Below are 18657 nucleotides of genomic sequence, written 5' to 3' on the forward strand. Positions count from 1 at the left end.
TTTACAAATTTCAAGCATACAGAGTGCAAAGTACAGTTACGTGGCATTATAAGTGATAGAAAAAAATAGCAAAAACACAAAACTAAGAAACCCACAATTTAAACAATGCAACAATTCTACTCTTTTGTCCAGCAGAAGGGAAAAGCTTGGCACAACAAAGAACTTCAATATACATTTTGTCTTTCAATCAGGACTCTTTGACTGTATATATATTATTGTATAAACTTATCAAATGTAGTTATTTGTGCTTACTTAAAATGTTGGTGTTCATAATTTCTACTGTTCCTGAAGGCATCTTCAGTGTGCCAAAACTGGAACCTGATTGGTCTCGTGTGACCAGAGGCGGGAAATGTAGTGAGAAACGGTCGAGATTAAATCCCAAAACTTTATCTTTTTCGTCAAATTACTTTTCATTGATATTTGCATTAAAAATGTTTTACTACCCAAACGTCCTTCAACGCCACACTGGATGTTTTTCAACAATATGGTAAGTTTATAAACAAGCTAAAGCCAAGTTGGGTCATTAGCTTGATTCTAAAAGGGTAGCAGGCCACACCATTACTTCTAAGACTGAATCAAAAAATCTTTAACTTGGTGAGTGTTAAGTCTACTTCAGTCTCTGCTAAGGTTTGTTTCTGAGTTTTGTGTTTTTTATATTTAGGTTAGCAGCCACAAGAGGTATCAGGGTCACTCGGAGAGAGCTTCTCAGGGTTAATGTTGGGCGGACATGGTAAGAAGTTGGATCACTTTGATTTAAGTCAAGAAGTCCAGAAAAAAAGCTTTGCTAAAATTAAATGCGTTGAATTTGATTATACTGGCTCATTGTGTGAAATCTTTACAGCGGGGACATTGTGGACTATGTGACAGCCCAGGTGCCTCCATCCCAACCCAACCAGCCAAGGCCTCGGTTCTCCCTCTACCTGTCCTCCCAGCTGCAGTATGGAGTGGTGGTTGTGTACCACAGACAGTGTGGCTTCCTGCTCGGTAAAGGAAAACAAAGAATCTGGGACAAGCAAAGAGCAGAAAACCCACAAGTCAAAACCATGCCCCAAGCTTAAACCCTCCATTAGATAAGCGAAAAGAAACGGACAACTTAATAATGGCATTAGCTAAAAAAAGGGTTGTTTATGCAGAAAAATATCAACAAAAAGTATGCTCTGTGTATACCAGATGCCAGATATAAACACATGTGAGATGATTTTAAGCAAGGGAAGAGTTCTGTATGATAATTTATGAAGAAGTAACAGAAAACTCAGCTTGTAAGAAGGATCGTTTTTGTTCCCCAAAGTCTCAGGTGAAATGTGAAAATGCTGTTTGCTCAAATTATGCGAATCACAGCACACGAGTTGTCCCTGCAAAATGTAGAAGTCTAGGAAAATGCTGTTTCAGTGTAAAAGCACAGTAACTCTACCTCTGCACAATGCATTTTTTACAAATCACCCTGGCAAAGCTTATCTAAAAGCCTGCAGAGCTGATGAATGCATTTACATCAAACCGAGCTCAGCAGTCTCTTTTTATCGTTGCATATATTACACCCTGAGACTAATATTACATCTGATAGATTCACAATCATCCTGTTGTCATGGTTGATGAAAACTGTGAGCAGGAGGAAAACCCAAGAAAGCAGTCGCTGTCTGTTGTTTACTGCGGCTCTTGCTGCAGCAATGGTGTTTCATTTAATCCCTCAGTAGAATAAGACTCAGCCTCCTAAAGCTGTCACATACCATTTAGAGTGGATAATAGGGCGGGTGGGTGTCCTCTCTGACACACAGTATTGTTCTGTACACAGGGTAAAATCTTTTTTTCTTTTGTAATTCAACACTGGACATGGCAAATAATGTGAGATGACTTAGAGTGGACTCAAATTTAATGTCTCTTCTTTTCTCCAAATTGTACATCCAAGCATGTGTGTGAATATTTCATCTCTGTCTGTTTCCAGAGGAGGTTCAGCAGACCATGGAGCGCCTCCTGCGCTCGAAAAGATGCATACCTATTGACATGACTGAGCCTGACAGGTCGGCACACAAGGACAAACATAAGCATCTGATGCTGAACTGTGGATGAGTGTTGATTCACCAGGGGCGTTCATGATCTGTAGCAGAAGACTGCAGAGGTTTTACATGTTTGGGGGAAGTCTGAGCTCAAAGCATCTTTTGCAGAATTTATGAGAGGGATTATATTTGAGGATAAATGCTGTGAAAGGAGGCAGACCGTAGTGTTTATTGGGTGAATGATGAACAAATTGAGCCACTGTCATTTAAATAGCTTCGTAAATGTTTAATAGGCTGCGTTATGGAGCAGCAGTGATGTGTGAGCCTTTGTTTCCTGCAATGCATGATACCCTTAAATATCATGTCCTCTACAGATAGCGTCACATCATCTTTCCTCAAAAAAGGATACATTAAAAAACAAACCAAAAAAAAAAAAACAAAGCTAGTTGTGAGGATGCTTAGTGTTGCATTAAGCCTCAACTGTGTACAATGTGTGTAATGTGATATCCTGGGCGGTAATATACATGTTACTCTGGCAGGCTGGCCTTGGATGTGCCTGATAACCTGAACATGTTGGAGGAGGCAGAGGGAGCTCAGGACCCTTTCTTTGGTCTCATGGATTTAAACCAGCTGCCCAGCCCCTACAAAATACATCTGGTATGGTGTTGCACAGGATAACCACTATCATTTAGTAAAGCTTTAACATAGATCTCTAAAGTAGAAGTAGGTTAATTATGATTTAAATGAAACGTTAGAAAGTAGCTTCATCTGACCGCAGTTAGCATAAATATCCTGCTGCTGTAAGTTTGTTTTTTTTTAACCCTACACATACTTGCCACACCTACTGTATCTAAAGGACACACTTGGTATTTATTTTACTGTACACTTACAGAGGGCTGAGGTAACAATACGATGTTTTCTCAGTGATAGTGTTCCAGGGTGTCCGCCGGGTCTTAAAAAGTATTAAAAGTTGATAATCAATTGTGGGGAAATTAAGGCCCTTAAAAAGTATTAAAAAGTCTTAATCGTAATGTTATGAGGTATTAAATTTTGTTGGTATTCAAGCTTTGACTCCAAAAGTATCCATGAATATTTATTTTCCTCCTTGCTTCTGAACAAACTAACCTGACACGCCCGACAGACAATTCCATATATCCGCCATGGAAATAGTCCATCTGTTTCGAAAATGTTTTCAGGGTCTGAACCTTCAAAAATAACCACACCTGATGATTGCACGATCATTCTGCTCATCACAATCATGAAATACCACTGTGAGGATCTAGAAAAAGCTTAAGCATCTCAAATTATTTCTCTCTAGATCATAAGAGTTTCTCAATCCTCCTGAGAAAATTTCTCGGACTTTTGATGACCTGGGATTTTGGATTCTTATGATTTAGAGAAAGCTTCCTACAGCTTCCCCTGATCGCAGTTGTTTAGGAACAAATTTTCTTTGTTAAAATCACCTTTTTACTGAACACTACGCGATGAGATACGGTATTTATCAATATTGTTACGTAGCGCTGTTGTTTGAGACGTGACAACAAGCAAAGTTGTAACTTTGTGAGGCCCAGGCTATATGTATCGCTAGCAGCCCAACATATCCGTAGGCTAATGTGACAACAAACTCAATTCGTACAGTAGTTTAGTAGCCATCCGTATGTATTTTATGCAAGTTGGCCTTAAATAATTGTTACTTGTTGTGGGAATGGGAATGTCAATTAACCTGCCTTTAGTTTTATTTATTCTTTCAAGCTTTATTCCTTCTCAGTTTACCTAATTTATGTTAAAATGAAAACTACAATAATCAAAGATTGGGTTCTAACAGCAGCTTAAAGTTGCGGTAAGGTCTTAAGACTTTTTGAAAGGTTTTTTAAAAAGTCTTAAAAAGGTATCGAATTTAACCTCAGGATTTTAGCATATACCCTATGTTCCCACATTATGTTTTATAAGCACACCCCAGTATTTACTGGTCTACAGAATCCAGCCTTTTGTTCACCAAGACGAACCACATTCATGTCCACACTTTTATATTGTAGGTCACTCCTATTCCAGCATACGTGTAATCTACACTCATATCCTGAGATAAAGTAAATCTGGGTGGTGACTTTCACTTCATGTGCTGTAAAAAGGTCTGACCAGGCTGGACTTTGTCCTTCCTGAAGCCATTCCTTGCGGATATATTGTGTCTCTCTCAAACCAAGCAAGCTTATGCAATTATTCCTGTACTGAACTTATCTTAAAGCACCAATTAAAAATGCTTTATGTTTGGATTGAATGGTGTATTTTAACATCAATCAAACAATCAAAGCAGTATTTTTAAAATTGATTTTACCAGATTAGGTTCATACGTATTTGTTATTTGAGAAAATAACAATAATGTATTTTAATATTCCTTTCTTGTTAAATAATGTTTAATCATGTTTATTTTCAGCCTGTGATGATGGTTGAAGAGGTGGGTTCACAGCACTCCCTGGTGCCCAGTCCTGATACCACACCTGATGAAAAGGGTGAGTCTGATAATTTGACATTTAAAAGACTATGTGTGCTTTAATTCAGGGGATGGCTGCCGTTTAAGTCCTCATTTTAACATCACATGTGTCCTATAAGGTAATAAAGGTTTCTTTGGAGGCCTTTGAGGTAATTGGGTCTGCATAAGTCTATGATCCCCAAATCCAGCTCCACTGCTTGTGTGTCTACGTCACCAAAGAAGGAAAAGCAGGATCAGTCTCCCAGCCTTACCATAAACATGGCAAAACGTTTTACAAAACATTTTTCAAATCTCTGCAGTAAGATTTTCCAGATCCTTTCAAACGATTATGTGACACATTTGATGACATATTTTACTGTAAAATTTTGGTAACAATTTAATGGCAGATGTTTCTTTTAATGTGATTACTGTCTTAAGGAATTACAGCTTATCCCTAGAGTGTCCCCCAAAATCTCTATTGATGCTCTAAAAAATATTTCCCTTCTCTAAAATATGCTGCTCCTCTAATCTTCTCTTCTGTGTGTCAATCTAGGTTTCAGGTCACCTCCAGCTGCCATCACCCTGACAGAGAAGGAGCAGTTGCGCGTCCCGACTGCTGAGGTAAACTCTGGGCTACAGTGCAGGGACAGGAAACGTCTAAGTCATCATTTTTAGTCACAGCAGCCGTCCTGGTGATTCATCGGGCTGGGAGTTGGGACAAGTGGGCACAGCAGCCTCAGTTAAAGCCTTTGTCACAGATTAGCCCCTAAAACGTCATCATCTCTTCTTCTTGGGTGAAAAAAAACAAATATGAATTTTGTCAGTGATGTGTTTAATGTATCTGTCACAGAGAGCATCCAGACGGACCAAGATTTAGCAAAAATATATTTCTTTTTATTTTCCAAACATGATTTAAATGACAAAGCAACACTTTGAAGGAGAGCTCCTCACGGAGACACCTCCCAACTCGTCTCTCCAGTCCTAGGCTCTGGAGAGGTCTCCTTCAAAGTGTTGCTTTGTCATTTAAATCATGTTTGGAAAATAAAAAGAAATATATTTTTGCTAAATCTTGGTCCGTCTGGATGCTCTCTGTGACAAGTGGTGGCAGTGGTTTTGGGAACGACAGTGCGCAACAGAAAAACGCACAAACAATGGAGCCCAAGGAGATGCTGTCGATGACGGATCCGGGAGCAAAAACGCGGAGGGCTGTGAGACAGGCCGTGGAGCAAGGTGAAGCGGCACATGAGCTGCTATGGAGTGGTTTGGAGACGCCGCGGAGAGGCAAACCAAAAGGTACCGGGGCAGCGGAGTTGTTGGAGCAGCAGGACCCGCAACTCATGATGTTAGAGTTGGCGGATCTTTTGAAACGGACAATAAAACAAAGTGAGCAACGGGAGGAGAAACGTGAAGCCCGTTTGCAAATATTGGAAAAGACATTGATTGAACGTCAATCCAGCGCAGCTGCGTCTGGTGGAGATCACCGAGATGCAGTGGGAGGAGCTGTCGGCGGAGGCTCGACTCCTACGTCATTCACACTGCAGGTGATGGAAGAGGGCTCGACCCTCCCGACCAACCAGATGCCTCAGGAGAGAGTACCGGTGACGTTTCGGCCTGAGTTGTCACTACCAAAGCTCACGGAAGGAGACGAGATTGAACTTTATCTGTCAACTTTTGAGAGAATGGCTGTAACCTGTGGCTGGCCGAGAGCGGAGTGGGCAGTTCGTCTGGTTAGTTTGCTCACCGGAAAGGCGAGGGAAGCCTACGTAGCGATGGACATCGACTCAGTTCATGATTATGATCTCGTAAAACAAGCAATTCTGGCCAGGTATAACACAGGAAGTGGCAGAGTTCTGTCGTTCTTGTCCACAGTGCCAGGTCACTGCTGGTGTCAGGGTGTCAGATAGAGCGCCTTTGTGTCCGCTGCCAGTGGTAGAGGAGCCTTTTTCACGGGTCGCTATGGACATAATAGGACCGTTGCTCCCCAGCAGTTCGGGAAATCGGTTTATATTGGTCATTTGTGATTATGCAACACGCTATCCTGAGGCTTTTCCTCTCCGATCGATAAAAGCAAAACAGGTGGCTAAAGCACTAGGACAGCTCATCACACGAGTAGGTATTCCTAGTGAGATAATCACAGACCAGGGAACCAACTTCATGTCCACATTATTAAAACACATTTACAAGTTCTTGGGCATTAGGGCCATACGCAGTACTCCATATCATCCTCAAACAGATGGGTTGGTGGAGCGGTTCAATCAGACCCTCAAGCGAATGCTGAGAAGATTTGTCAATGAAACAGGAAAGGATTGGGATGCCTGGCTGCCATACCTCCTGTTTGCCTACCGAGAAGTGCCTCAAGCATCCACAGGATTTTCCCCCTTTGAACTGTTATATGGCAAGGCAGTGCGGGGGCCCCTGGATGTGTTGAAAGAGACTTGGGAGGAGCCAGCGACTGCCATGCCCAAAAATGTGATCTCTAATGTCCTCCAAATGAGAGATAAATTAGCCCAGTATGCAGTGATGGTGAAAGAGAACATGGCTGAAGCCCAAAAAGCCCAAAAAGGATGGTATGACCGCCACAGCAGAGAGAGGGAATACGCACCTGGCCAGAAGGTGTTATTGCTGCTGCCCTCTTCAGAGCATAAGCTGTTGGCTAAGTGGCAGGGCCCATTTGAGGTGGTGCGCAAAGTGGGGCCTGTTACCTATGAAGTCAATCTAGAGGAGAAGGGGAGAGCCAATCAAGTGTTTCATGTGAACCTCCTCCAGGCATGGAGAGAGAGGAAGCAGACTGTGGGGCTGGTGCGTAGAGTGGAGGATGAGGAAACAGCAGAGGGATGTTTTCCTTCTGACAAAGAGGAGGAGTCCAAGCCAAACCTCAACCATCTGCCAGAGGAGAGAAGGGCTGAGGTTGAGCAGGTGTTGAATAAGCCAGGTTTGTTCACCAAGAAACCAGGGCTGACCACAGTGGTGGAGCATCACATTCATCTGCAGGACTCAAAACCAATCCGACAGCACATGTATCGCATTCCAGAACGGTTGATGGGTACACTAAAGGAGGAAGTGGAGGCTATGCTGCGGTTGGGGGTTATAGTGCCCTCAGAGAGTGCTTGGAGCAGTCCCCTGGTGCTCGTGCCAAAGAAAAGTGGAGAGATGCGGCCTTGTGTGGATTTCAGGAAAGTAAACAGTGTGTCCCGGTTTGACTGTTACCCACTCCCTCGCATTGATGACCTCTTGGACCGGCTAGGCCCTGCCCACTTCTTGACCACATTGGACCTCAGCAAAGGTTACTGGCAGGTGCCGCTAGCTAAGCAGGCAAGACCGTTGACAGCATTCAGAACACCCTTTGGACTTTTTGAATTCACAACCATGCCATTTGGCCTGCAGGGGGCACCAGCAACATTCCAGCGTATGATGGACAAGGTTTTGCAGGGATGTGAGGAGTTTGCTGCTGCGTACTTAGATGACGTGGTTGTCTACAGTCGTTCATGGAAGCAGCACCTGCAACACCTTGACGCTGTCTTGGAGCGGATTCAACAGGCTGGACTGACGGTTAATGGTTCCAAATGTGCAGTGGCCCAAAAAGAGGTCCAGTACCTTGGCTACACCATTGGCCCCGAGGGATTGCGGCCCCAAGTGGACAAGGTGGCAGCAGTTAAGAACTGTCCAGTTCCTGGTACCCGGAAGGCAGTTAGGTCCTTTTTGGGCCTTATTGGCTGGTACCGTCGTTTTGTGCCAGATTTTGCTGACATTGCCTATCCACTGACTGAACTGACAAAAACAAAGGACAAGAAAGCCTTTCAGTGGACAAGGGAGTGTGAGGTGGCATTCCACAGACTTAAAGAAGTGATTTGCAACCACCCAGTGTTGGCAAGCCCGGACTTTGCAAAAAACTTTGTGGTTCAGACTGATGCTTCTCAGGTGGGGCTTGGGGCTGTGTTAGCACAGGGAGAGGCAGGACAGGAAAGGCCAGTACTTTTTATCAGCCGCAAGCTAAAGTCCCATGAAATGAGGTATTCTGTGGTAGAGAAGGAGTGCCTGGCTCTTAAATGGGCCTTAGAGAGCTTAAAGTACTACCTTCTGGGACGCCATTTTGTAGTTGAGACGGATCACAGAGCTCTGCGGTGGTTGATGCAAATGAAAGACTCCAATGATCGCATCACCAGGTGGTACGTGGCCCTTCAGCCTTACAGTTTTGTGATCAGACACAGGTCAGGATCATCCAATGTTGTGGCTGATTATTTATCTCGTCACCCAGGTTCCGACTCAGCTGACGGGGTGGGAAATGTGAAGGGAGGTTCTGCTGGGCCTGCTGCCCTGTCTGTCTGAGCCTTTCACTCACCCATTCACACACATGCATACACATACATACACACACATACACATACACATACATACTCCTACACCTTCATATATACATTCACACTTTAAACATAAACAGGGGAATGTTATTTTAGTATGTTATGTTATGTTATGTTATGTTGAGTTTAGGGGTTAAGGTTATCTGTAACTTATTTTGGATTAAGGATTGGCCAATTAGTTTATTCATCAAATTCATTTTCTTCTGTTGTTAACGTTAATCCATCATTACATTTTTTCCAATAGTGTTCCTTTAAGTTACAGGATGTTAATGGGGGAAAGTTTGGTTACCGGTGTGTTTTCTTTTCGTGAGTGCGGGGTAATCAGTGGCACCTGAGGGGAAGGTAGTAAAAGGTGTGGCATGGCAGAGAGTGAGGAGACCTCTCCAGAGCCTAGGACTGGAGAGACGAGTTGGGAGGTGTCTCCGTGAGGAGCTCTCCTTCAAAGTGTTGCTTTGTCATTTAAATCATGTTTGGAAAATAAAAAGAAATATATTTTTGCTAAATCTTGGTCCGTCTGGATGCTCTCTGTGACAGTATCAAAGGTCATTGTGTTAAAAAGAGCTGAAATAATATAACTGATACTTAACAGACCGCCTGGAGGTCACCTTTCAAAGATAAATGATGTTCTTGTCCTAAAATGCAGCTTTGTTTCTCTACAGTAAGTCAGGGTCCCACACAGCTTCAACACCATGTCAGCCTCCTTGTGATGTCACTAAGGGACTGATAATGCTCCTCTTAACGCTGATGAAGTCTGTTTGACCTAACAGGATGTGACTTAATTACATCAGCATGCACTCAGTTTATTTACAGAGATGTGTGACTCACATACAGTTTATCTGCGTCCCCTGACCATCACTCGTCTCACCCTTCAGACAGATTATGCCCTGCATGCAAAAAAAGAGCACTTCTTTCAGTTTCATCCTAGTTTTTGTGCTTGAAACAGATGAAGTCTCATGCTTCCTGCTCTCAGTCTCTGTGCAGTTCCTTTTTGTTCTTTTCTTAACCTTTTTTCTCTGTCATTCAGTCTCTCACTCTCTTTTTCACAGTATTTTGAAGGAGATGACCTTCCTGAAGTGACAGACAGAGAGCTTGAGTTGTTGTTGGATCACCCAGACCAGTTTCGCGGAGGTTGGTGCCTCTGTTCTCATGATGAGCACTGTTAAGGATTGTGTTAAAGAAGTAATACAAAACCTACTGAATTAGATATTGGCTTCTCTGACAACAATGCATGGATTAGAATGGGAAGACAGTTTTAAGGCACACCTTGGCAGGTATTTGAATGTCCCCCAGCCAGATGAGACCAGTTACCTCTGCAAACCAACAGGTTTTGTTTGCAAACAAACCAGTTACACACATACAAGCACATGTTTTCTACCCAACCTGCATGTTTCCAAACAGCTCCAGGTCAGGTTGGTTCCCAGTAGAAATAAGAATCATATTGAGGCAGTGAGTAGCTTTATTTGACACATGACTGTTAATGCAGCAGCAAGCTCCTCATGGTAACACCTGCTAATAACAGCGAATCACACACCTGTTTTTTTGGTGTCATATAAAGCAACATGTTCATTTATGTTATGAATTACATGTTATCTGTTAAAGACAGCACTTGCTCCAGATAGTGGTGAGGCTGGCAATCCCTTTGCAGAATCTGTTTATTTTTTAGCATTTTGTATATATACACATAGAAATAACATGTTTGACATTAGCTACCGTTAAAGTCAGACATGAACCTTACATTGGCAGTTTGAAAGTAAACAGCAAGAACTGGTTTGGGATTTACAAACCATAAAAACTTAAACTCATAAGCTTCCTCATCAGCTTACGGTGTAGGACTCAACACTTTACAATTCATAAGTAAAGTTTGAGCCAGACTCAAGCAGGAGAAAACTTTATCCAGTGTTTTGAATTTGGACTGCAGTACCCATTTTTATGCTTGGTGTCACTTTCACATATTCCCTTTAAAATTGTGTCGCCTGATATCATGGTCAGAGTTTGTATTAAGTTTAACAACCTGTGGAGAGCCTACTTCGTCGGACCCATGGTGTCTGCACTTCTGAACCAGGTCAAAGTCTTTGATCCAGCGCAATGATAGAAGAAAAACAGTTTTAACTCCAACATTATTTTTGATACTTGGAAAAAAATTCATGAGACTGTGGCAGAGATGAAAAAAAAAATTCTCTTTACTTAGCATCATAAAAAGGCACTTTGTGTTTGGTACTTTATTTCTACAAATTTCTACCAACACTTCTCGACGTTTATCTTGCACCGTTAAAAAGTCTGTTTATTTCCCCCTGAAATGTGAGGAACATGTATTGTGGGATGAGCAGCAGAGCTGAGTATGTGGGTTGGGCCCATGAAAAATTTGCCAAATCTTCTGCCAATGCTGATTCTTGAAGCAGACACCCACCATTGGCTCTACATAGAGTGGACAGCGTGGCTTCGCCATTAACCATTGTACAGTTTTGAAACCAAAATACTGGCGTCACAGGCGCCGCCATTGGCAGTCATTGTGCAGCCAGAGTTTGCACAGTAGAGGTAGAGACAATCTGAGTGGAACCAGGTGACAAAAACAATATTTTTTTTTTCTTTTGAGAGTCTGATCTCTTCTTGGCTCTCCATCCTGACATATTTTACAATCCCCAATAAAAATACACATGAACAGCAGCTGTCAATCATCGTTAAACATGGTGTGAAACCTCATTTTTAACCTCTTATTACTAATGAAAACAAAACTTTCCAGAACGAGGTGTATTAATTTTTTAAAGTTCAGCCCATCTGGAATGGCTGTGAAGATGGATTTCTTGACCTATACTGCAGCCAGCCACCAGGGGGAGCACTTTTTGTGGCGACTTCACTTGGAGCCAAGCAAGATGACGTCTATTTTACAGTCACTGACACCAACAGACCACTGTAGCAGGGCTCATGTTCACTAAGCTGACAATCAGATGCAAATCAGACACCTGATTGTCGGCATCTGGGGGACTAGAAGCTTAAAGTGATACTCTGGGATGGAACAAGTTGGGTCCTATCACAAGGTTTAGGGCAGAAATTACCCCTACAGCAGTGTTTTTGTGCAGCAGAAGCCCAGAGCACTCGCACCAAACACCCCCACCCTGCTCCTCTGCCGGTTTCCTCTGCACTTAGAAGGGGCCATATTTTACTTGACCAAAAACACAAATAAACGGACTCCCACCGAAAAAATCTGATATTGGTCTGCATTCACACTTTATTTAGAGAATTTTCAGCGCGTTAAGTTCACACAAAAACACCACCACATAAGGCTCTAGTTGTCATCGTGTCTCTTTGTCCTGGCAAACTACCTGCGTATCTGGCACGCTGCGGGCGGACTGATACACTAAGCGTCTCGTAGCCAGCTGTGGCTCTGCAGCGGAGGTAGCGCCAATTTACAACAAGATGAGAACTAGAGCCTTATTTAGCTGTGTTATTGTGTGAAAGTAACGTGCTGAAAATTCTCTAAATAAAGCATAAATGCAGACCGATATCAATTTTTTTCGATGGGAGTCCGTTTATTTGTGATTTTGGTCAAGTAAAAAATGGCCCCATCTGAGTGCAGAGGAAACTGGGAGAGAGCAGGGAGGGGGTCTTTGGTGCAAGCGCTCTGGGCTTCTGCTGCACAAAAAACACTGCTTTAGGGGTAATTTCTGCCCTAAATCTTGTGATAGGACCCAACTTGTTCCATCCCAGAGTATCACTTTAATACAAGAGTCAGTAACTATAGCAGAATAAGCTTTTGGCTTTGGCAGAGAAGATCTGGCAAATTTTCCATGGCACAGTCCACAAATTCATGTTCCTCACAAATGTGGCACTATCTTTAAGAGAAAGAAACAGGCTTTCTTATTTTATATTTGCAATAATATTTTAATGAGACTATTGCAGAGGAGACCAAAGAAGTTATGTAGTTGGTAAGCATCCTGGTCTCACTAAAAAAAATAAAGGAATAAGTGACAGGTGGATGTTGTAACACTGATATTTGCGCTTAGGTTTCCTTTAACCAGAAATGAGAAAGTATGAAGTTCTTTGAGAGGTTTGTTAAACAAAAAAACTGTGTTTTTTAAGTTCAGATTATTTGATTGTAAATACCTTTTTTTATAAGTTTGATCATTTAGGGCATGGTGGGTTTATTTAACACAGCTTTCACATTGTTTCACTGTTATTGTGTGTGTGATAAACAGAAACGGAGTCAAAGCAGAGAGAGGAGAGGACAGGAGATCTTGAAGGAGCCATGTCCTCTATTGACCAGTAAGTCTGTTATAAGTAAATACACTGAGAAATGAGTATTAGTCTTTCCCTTTAACCACACATTTTGAAACAAACCTTTGAGGAAACATTTTTTTAAAAGGTAGAACTGAAATCAAACAGAAAGCAAAACAAACTCAGTCAGAGTGTGTGTGTGTGTCTGTTTTGTTACTGTTTCTAGGCTAAAGGAGACCGTGCTGGGAGCAGAGCGGGACAGTGTGTGGCTGCTGGACGAAGACCCAGGTCACCCCGTGGAGGTTCCTCTGGCAGCCGTTGCCCTGGAGATGACCCCACAGCATGTTGCTCTGCCTGCTCCAGCCTCTTGGGCGTCTGGGACAGAGAGAGAAAGTCCCTATGAGGAGGTGAGACAAGTAATGCTGTTTGTTTACTCATTTGTGCCTTTATGTCTCTTATTGTCTGACTTATGTCATGGAACACATAAACAACGACCTTTTTTTTTTTCCTCGTGACACTTGTCATTAACTTTAATCTACATTCCACAAAGTGACTCATGAGCAGCATGTTTCCTTTAAGATCATCAGGTCTGGGTGTGTCACCACATGGGTTCATAATTTCCAGTATGTGTGGAGGAATGACTTCTTTTATAGATTTAAACTCAGATGTGGGTTTCTCACGGTGTCATCAGGTTGTTCCTCCTCTTAAGAAGCCAGGAGGTCGCAGGCGCCAACTGGTCTTTGCCGATCCTGAGGTCCAGCTATCTGACCGAGCAATGAAGGAGCAGATCAGAAACCCTCAGGCAGAGACACTCGACCTGGTACTTCATCACACATCCATATCAACATCTTTCACTTACGATCCAATAGTTACTGGATTAATATCCCCTCACACAGGCCGGCTCATTAGACACAGCTTTCTTCCCCTCCTTTAACGACAAACAAAAACTTAATATTTATAAAAGATGCTTTAAAGTTGTTAAACACTGACCATCTGAACTTTCAGTCTTGCCATTCTGCAACTTAGGTGTGGCTATTGAAGTGTTGATTTGCTACACTGTCTATGTATTGAACCCTCCACTCTTTTATTCTTTTTCTCTTTGCTTCATCCTCTTTTACTGTACTCCTTTCCTTTCCCTCTGCTCCACTGATTTAAAACTGTACTAACATACTAATATTTCCCCCTCTCTGTTAGTCTGAGGTGTTGTTGGACCTGCCCTCCTTGACCAAACAGGCTGCTCCTGCTCAGCTCTTTGCTGCCCCCTGTGGAAGTTAGTATCAAGTGCAACTCAGATCCATTGCTGGACTTTATCTCAAATTACAGTTTCAGTCAGATTTAAGATCAGAATCTATCAAGAAGCCCACAGAAAGAATCGGGACAAATGTTCAAAAAACGAATGAGATCATTTCTTTGGAAGTATTTAACTTGTTTGTAATCTTGTTTTACTCTGTTGTACTTTGAAACCACTTGATGAAAAGTGCTTTACAAATAAAATTTGATGTTATTATTATTATTATTATTATTATCATTATTATTATTTAAAAAAAATAAGGAGTAGCTTTAAGGTGACAGTCAGGAAAGTGAAAAATAATGAATTAGTTAAATGGGAAATGCATTTTCAGACTGTGAAGAACCCAAAAGTAAATATGTAAAAGTCCTGATAGAATAAATTCCATGTTTCAAATTCATTTTAAGTTTTAGATTACAGACAACTTTTTGAACAATAAGAGACAAGGTAGTGAACACTGCATGATGAGTCTTAAATCCAGCCTTTTGTGTCTTTTCAAGCAAGTTAGACTGAATATGAATTTATCTTAACCTCAAGAAGGTTTTCTGATTGAGAGCAAACTTTTAGGGTCTGTAAAACCTTTGAGAGGATACTGATCAGTTTACAGCATTCAGAGTTTTATTAGTAGCCTGATCTATTGGAGAGTACAGATAATGTCCGAAACCTTTCCTCCTCTTTCACAGCCCTCCTCCATACTGACCTCCAGGCGCTGTGGAAAAAGTGTGCATCCCTGATCCCCATCCTGGGTGCGTTTGAAGACGAGGAGCTCGAAGGAGAGGCGAACAGAGAGTCAGAGCAGGACAGAGAAATTCTGAGAACTGAGAGGAAGAGGAGGTATTCAAGCATGAAGGAGGTGGGTCTGTGTGGCAGCTCATTTTAAAAACTTTTTCTCCTTTTTTTCTCTTTTTTGTTTGATTGGGAAAGAATTTTTATTTACAACAAATATTTGACCAAATGCAGTCAAGATCCTTGCCGTGCCAGAATCTGCCAGGCTATTTGTGGCTTGGGAACAAAGGTTATCCATTGGGCAGCTGGCCTGCAGTTGTATTCTGCCAGCTCTGTTCAGTTCAGTGGTGGGACAAATTAGATTATAAAGCTTGTTTCTATTTCATGAAACTCTGCAGATATCCAGTGAGTCAGGACTGCAACTCGCTGAGGGCTCATGTAAGAACTCACCCTCTTTGCTCACACCTTGGATTTTTCAGATTGTGTTTTGGCAGCACAACGAATCCATAATTTACAGACATTCATTGTGTGTGTGTGTGTGTGTGTGTGTGTGTGTGTGTGTGTGTGTGTGTGTGTGTGTGTGTGTGTGTGTGTGTGTGTGTGTGTGTGTGTGTGAACAGCTGCTTTAGATGTAAACCTGGAAATGGCCAAAGAGGACAGATCTGTGAGCGGCGTGGTCACTCCTGTCAGCAGATGGTGAGTCCCAGACAGGCTGAACGACATAACATGCAGAATTGTACAGAATCATCAGACCAATGTGTGTGTCTGTGTGTGTGAGTGTGTAGGTCTCCACATGAGGAGGCTCCACTTCAAATGGAGGCTATAGCGGAGGAGAACATCGAGATGCCTGAGGCTCAGAATGATGCAGACAGCAGGGATCTGCTGAGGTATATTATTCAATACTCAGAGCACACACACACTCTCTTCGAGCACAGACAGGCATTAAAAACACTCAGATCTGCTTTGAAATTCAAAGTAGAAAGAAATCAGACAGTGAAGAGAGTAGACTGAGCCACACACATTCACCAAAAATAATCATATATGATGGTGAGCATGTGTACAGGTGTTTAAAGCTGTTATACCCTTTGATCTAATTAACAGAGTGTGTGCAGATATGAAACTGTTAGTTTGATGGCACAGAAGTTTTTTGTGCAAATGGGAATTTTTTAATTAGTTTTAGACAGAGAGCTCTTCACCACCAAACTACCAGGAAAATGTGAGGATAAAACAAAAGTCCAACCTAAATCTGTGCTTAGGGATGGGAATCGAAAACCAGTTCTTGTTGAGAATCGATCAGAAATGTTTCAATCCATCGATATCGTTAGCCTTTGTGCTTAATGATTCCCTTATCAATTCTTTACATTGTGCCGGAGCTGCCGGGCCTTACGTCAACTAGTCTGCTGCAGCTATCTTATCTTAGCTTAGCAGTTAGATAACGTTTCCCAAGTAAACTGTGATTCAGGATTTTCAGCTTGAAGTTTTACCGAAGAACTGACTTCATAAAGAAACGTACATTACTCTCTCTCAGGAGATTCATATTCAGTACATTCAAAATGGTGTAAATCACCTTATTTACCGAAATAACAAAATAGCACAAGCTTGATGCTAACGTATATGAGAAACTGCATTGATATGCTAGCAGTTCACATGCATCAGTATAACTTCAGCTTCAGAATAGTATTTCAACTTTCATCACAGAAACATATCACATCAACTCTTTGTAAAAAATACTGAGAATTTCAAATGTCAAAAGCTAACAGGCTAATGAAAGGCTCATGGCTGACTTCATGACTATGGAAAGCTTCCAAACAACTTAAACCATTGCTATAACCACTTTGAGACACTAGATGGCCTACTTGCATTATTAATATATAACAATGCAGTACATCAACGTCACACTGTGTGCAATTTTACCTATTTCTATATAATTATGCCCAGAAATATCCAGACTCAGGGACCAATTACATTTTGTTTGCTTACAGTATAAACTCAATTAAATGTTGTTGACCCAGAAAACCTGTAAAGCTACTTTTTGTACCAAGAAAATTCACAACGGGAATTGATAAGAGAATTGATAAAGAATCAGATCAATAAGCAGAATCAATAAGGGCATCGGTATTGACAAAATCTTATCAATTACCATCCCTATGTGTGCTTAAACTTATGAAAACAGATTATGAAAGCTCCACTCTGAATAGTTTTGTGTCAGGCCTCCAAGTAAAATAAATCATCTTGAAATGGTCACACTGCCTGTCATGTTATGTCTTTTCAGCCTCATCTCCAGCATCTTACAGAGGTTTGGAGAAGTCACTTTTGTCTCTCTAGTGCCCCCTGAGGCTGACCGTGCCACTGCAGCTCAGACACTTTACAAACTGCTGGGTGAGGACATCTAATGCTCACTCATGCACACATCACTGTGATTATGCTACTGTTTAATGATGAGAAATACTGGTTAGTTAATCTAATACTGGTGAGTGTAACAGGGACTAAACATGGACTAACAGTCCCTGGTTCATGGAATCAAGCTGTGTACAGGAAAAACTTTGCTTTAGTTTTCTAAATGCCATTTAAGGTGCAACTTATGCTGCTTTAATTCTGATTTCCATCCTACTGACAGTCTTTAAAGGCATTCCTAGTAACATTCAGAGAATCACTGGTGGTTTAAACTTTGTCTCCTTTCAGAGCTTCTGTCGACGGGACATCTGACAGCGCGGCAGGCCGAGCCCTACAGTCCCATCACCATAAACCCTGCGAGGCTCAGCATCACTGCCTGAACACACACTTACAAATGTTCACTCCACTCCAGAGGTCCAGTTAGTCATGAGTACAGATCCTGTTTCAACCACACAAGCTCATCAGACCTAACACTGTTGATTTCAAATGTTGTTTTTTACATGAATGAATTGTTAAATTGCCTGAATGAGTTGAACACTGAACTGCTTTTAAACGTTTTTTACTGGAGTTTTTGATCAATGTTGGGAGTTTATCACTTTACTCTGTGTTTAACTGGTTCGTCTTTTCTATTTTAAAGTTTTTATACAGTTGAGAAGTTTTTAACAGTTACTGATGATTTGATCTGAGGACATTATGGGTTCAGTTTTTTAACATGAACTAGAACATGTAATGTTTTTCAGATTTGGTGTTTTATGCATGTGTATTTTATTAGCTATTTGACTTTGTACTCATTTTAATTATTTAAATCAAAATTTTTAATACATGATCTTTCACTATTGGAACTTGGTGTATGATGTGGAAATATTTACCAAAAAAAGTTTGATAAAATGTGTATTGTACATGATTTTTCCTAAAATGAAGATATTTTCTCTCACATTATGTTATGAATCATCAACTTGTTCAGAGACACAGTCCAGCCTACCTGACTGTAACGTTGTCACTATCTTAAATCAATTTGTGCAATTTTTTATTATTATAATAATAATTATTATTAATTTAATAACAGGCGAGCATTTAAACAACCTTTCTTGCATAGCAATATAGTAACATAACATCAAATAAGAAAAAAAAACAAAAAACGGAAAAAAACAAAATAAAACAAAAATATACTAATAATAGTATACCAATAATTATACGACAAGACAAAATAAAATATAGGAT

General features: G+C 41.3%; 1 protein-coding gene and 1 long non-coding RNA gene across 2 annotated transcripts; one reads left to right on the top strand and one right to left on the bottom strand.

Annotated features, from left to right (window-relative positions):
- The first annotated feature begins 350 nt into the window (after positions 1-350).
- rec8b (REC8 meiotic recombination protein b) lies at positions 351-18016 on the top strand. The gene is made up of 18 exons (XM_074692985.1): positions 351-487; positions 662-730; positions 842-984; positions 1940-2015; positions 2531-2648; positions 4423-4498; positions 5012-5079; positions 9863-9944; positions 13010-13076; positions 13255-13421; positions 13694-13848; positions 14223-14298; positions 15000-15169; positions 15441-15480; positions 15663-15738; positions 15828-15929; positions 17315-17421; positions 17725-18016. Exons 1-18 carry the CDS (start codon positions 432-434, stop codon positions 17814-17816), a joined length of 1740 nt encoding a protein of 579 aa, XP_074549086.1. The 5' UTR covers positions 351-431; the 3' UTR covers positions 17817-18016.
- LOC141807196 (uncharacterized) lies at positions 12531-15150 on the bottom strand. Its single transcript, XR_012599829.1, has 3 exons — positions 15017-15150; positions 13709-13792; positions 12531-13403 (listed from the first exon to the last, which is right to left on the bottom strand). It is a non-coding gene; the product is annotated as an uncharacterized LOC141807196 (long non-coding RNA).
- Positions 18017-18657: the final 641 nt, after the last annotated feature.

Source organism: Halichoeres trimaculatus, unplaced genomic scaffold (genome assembly GCF_033239565.1).
Source record: "Halichoeres trimaculatus isolate MK-OKI-2021-1 unplaced genomic scaffold, fHalTri1.1 fHalTri1_scaffold_18, whole genome shotgun sequence".
Lineage (NCBI taxonomy): Eukaryota > Metazoa > Chordata > Actinopteri > Labriformes > Labridae > Halichoeres > Halichoeres trimaculatus.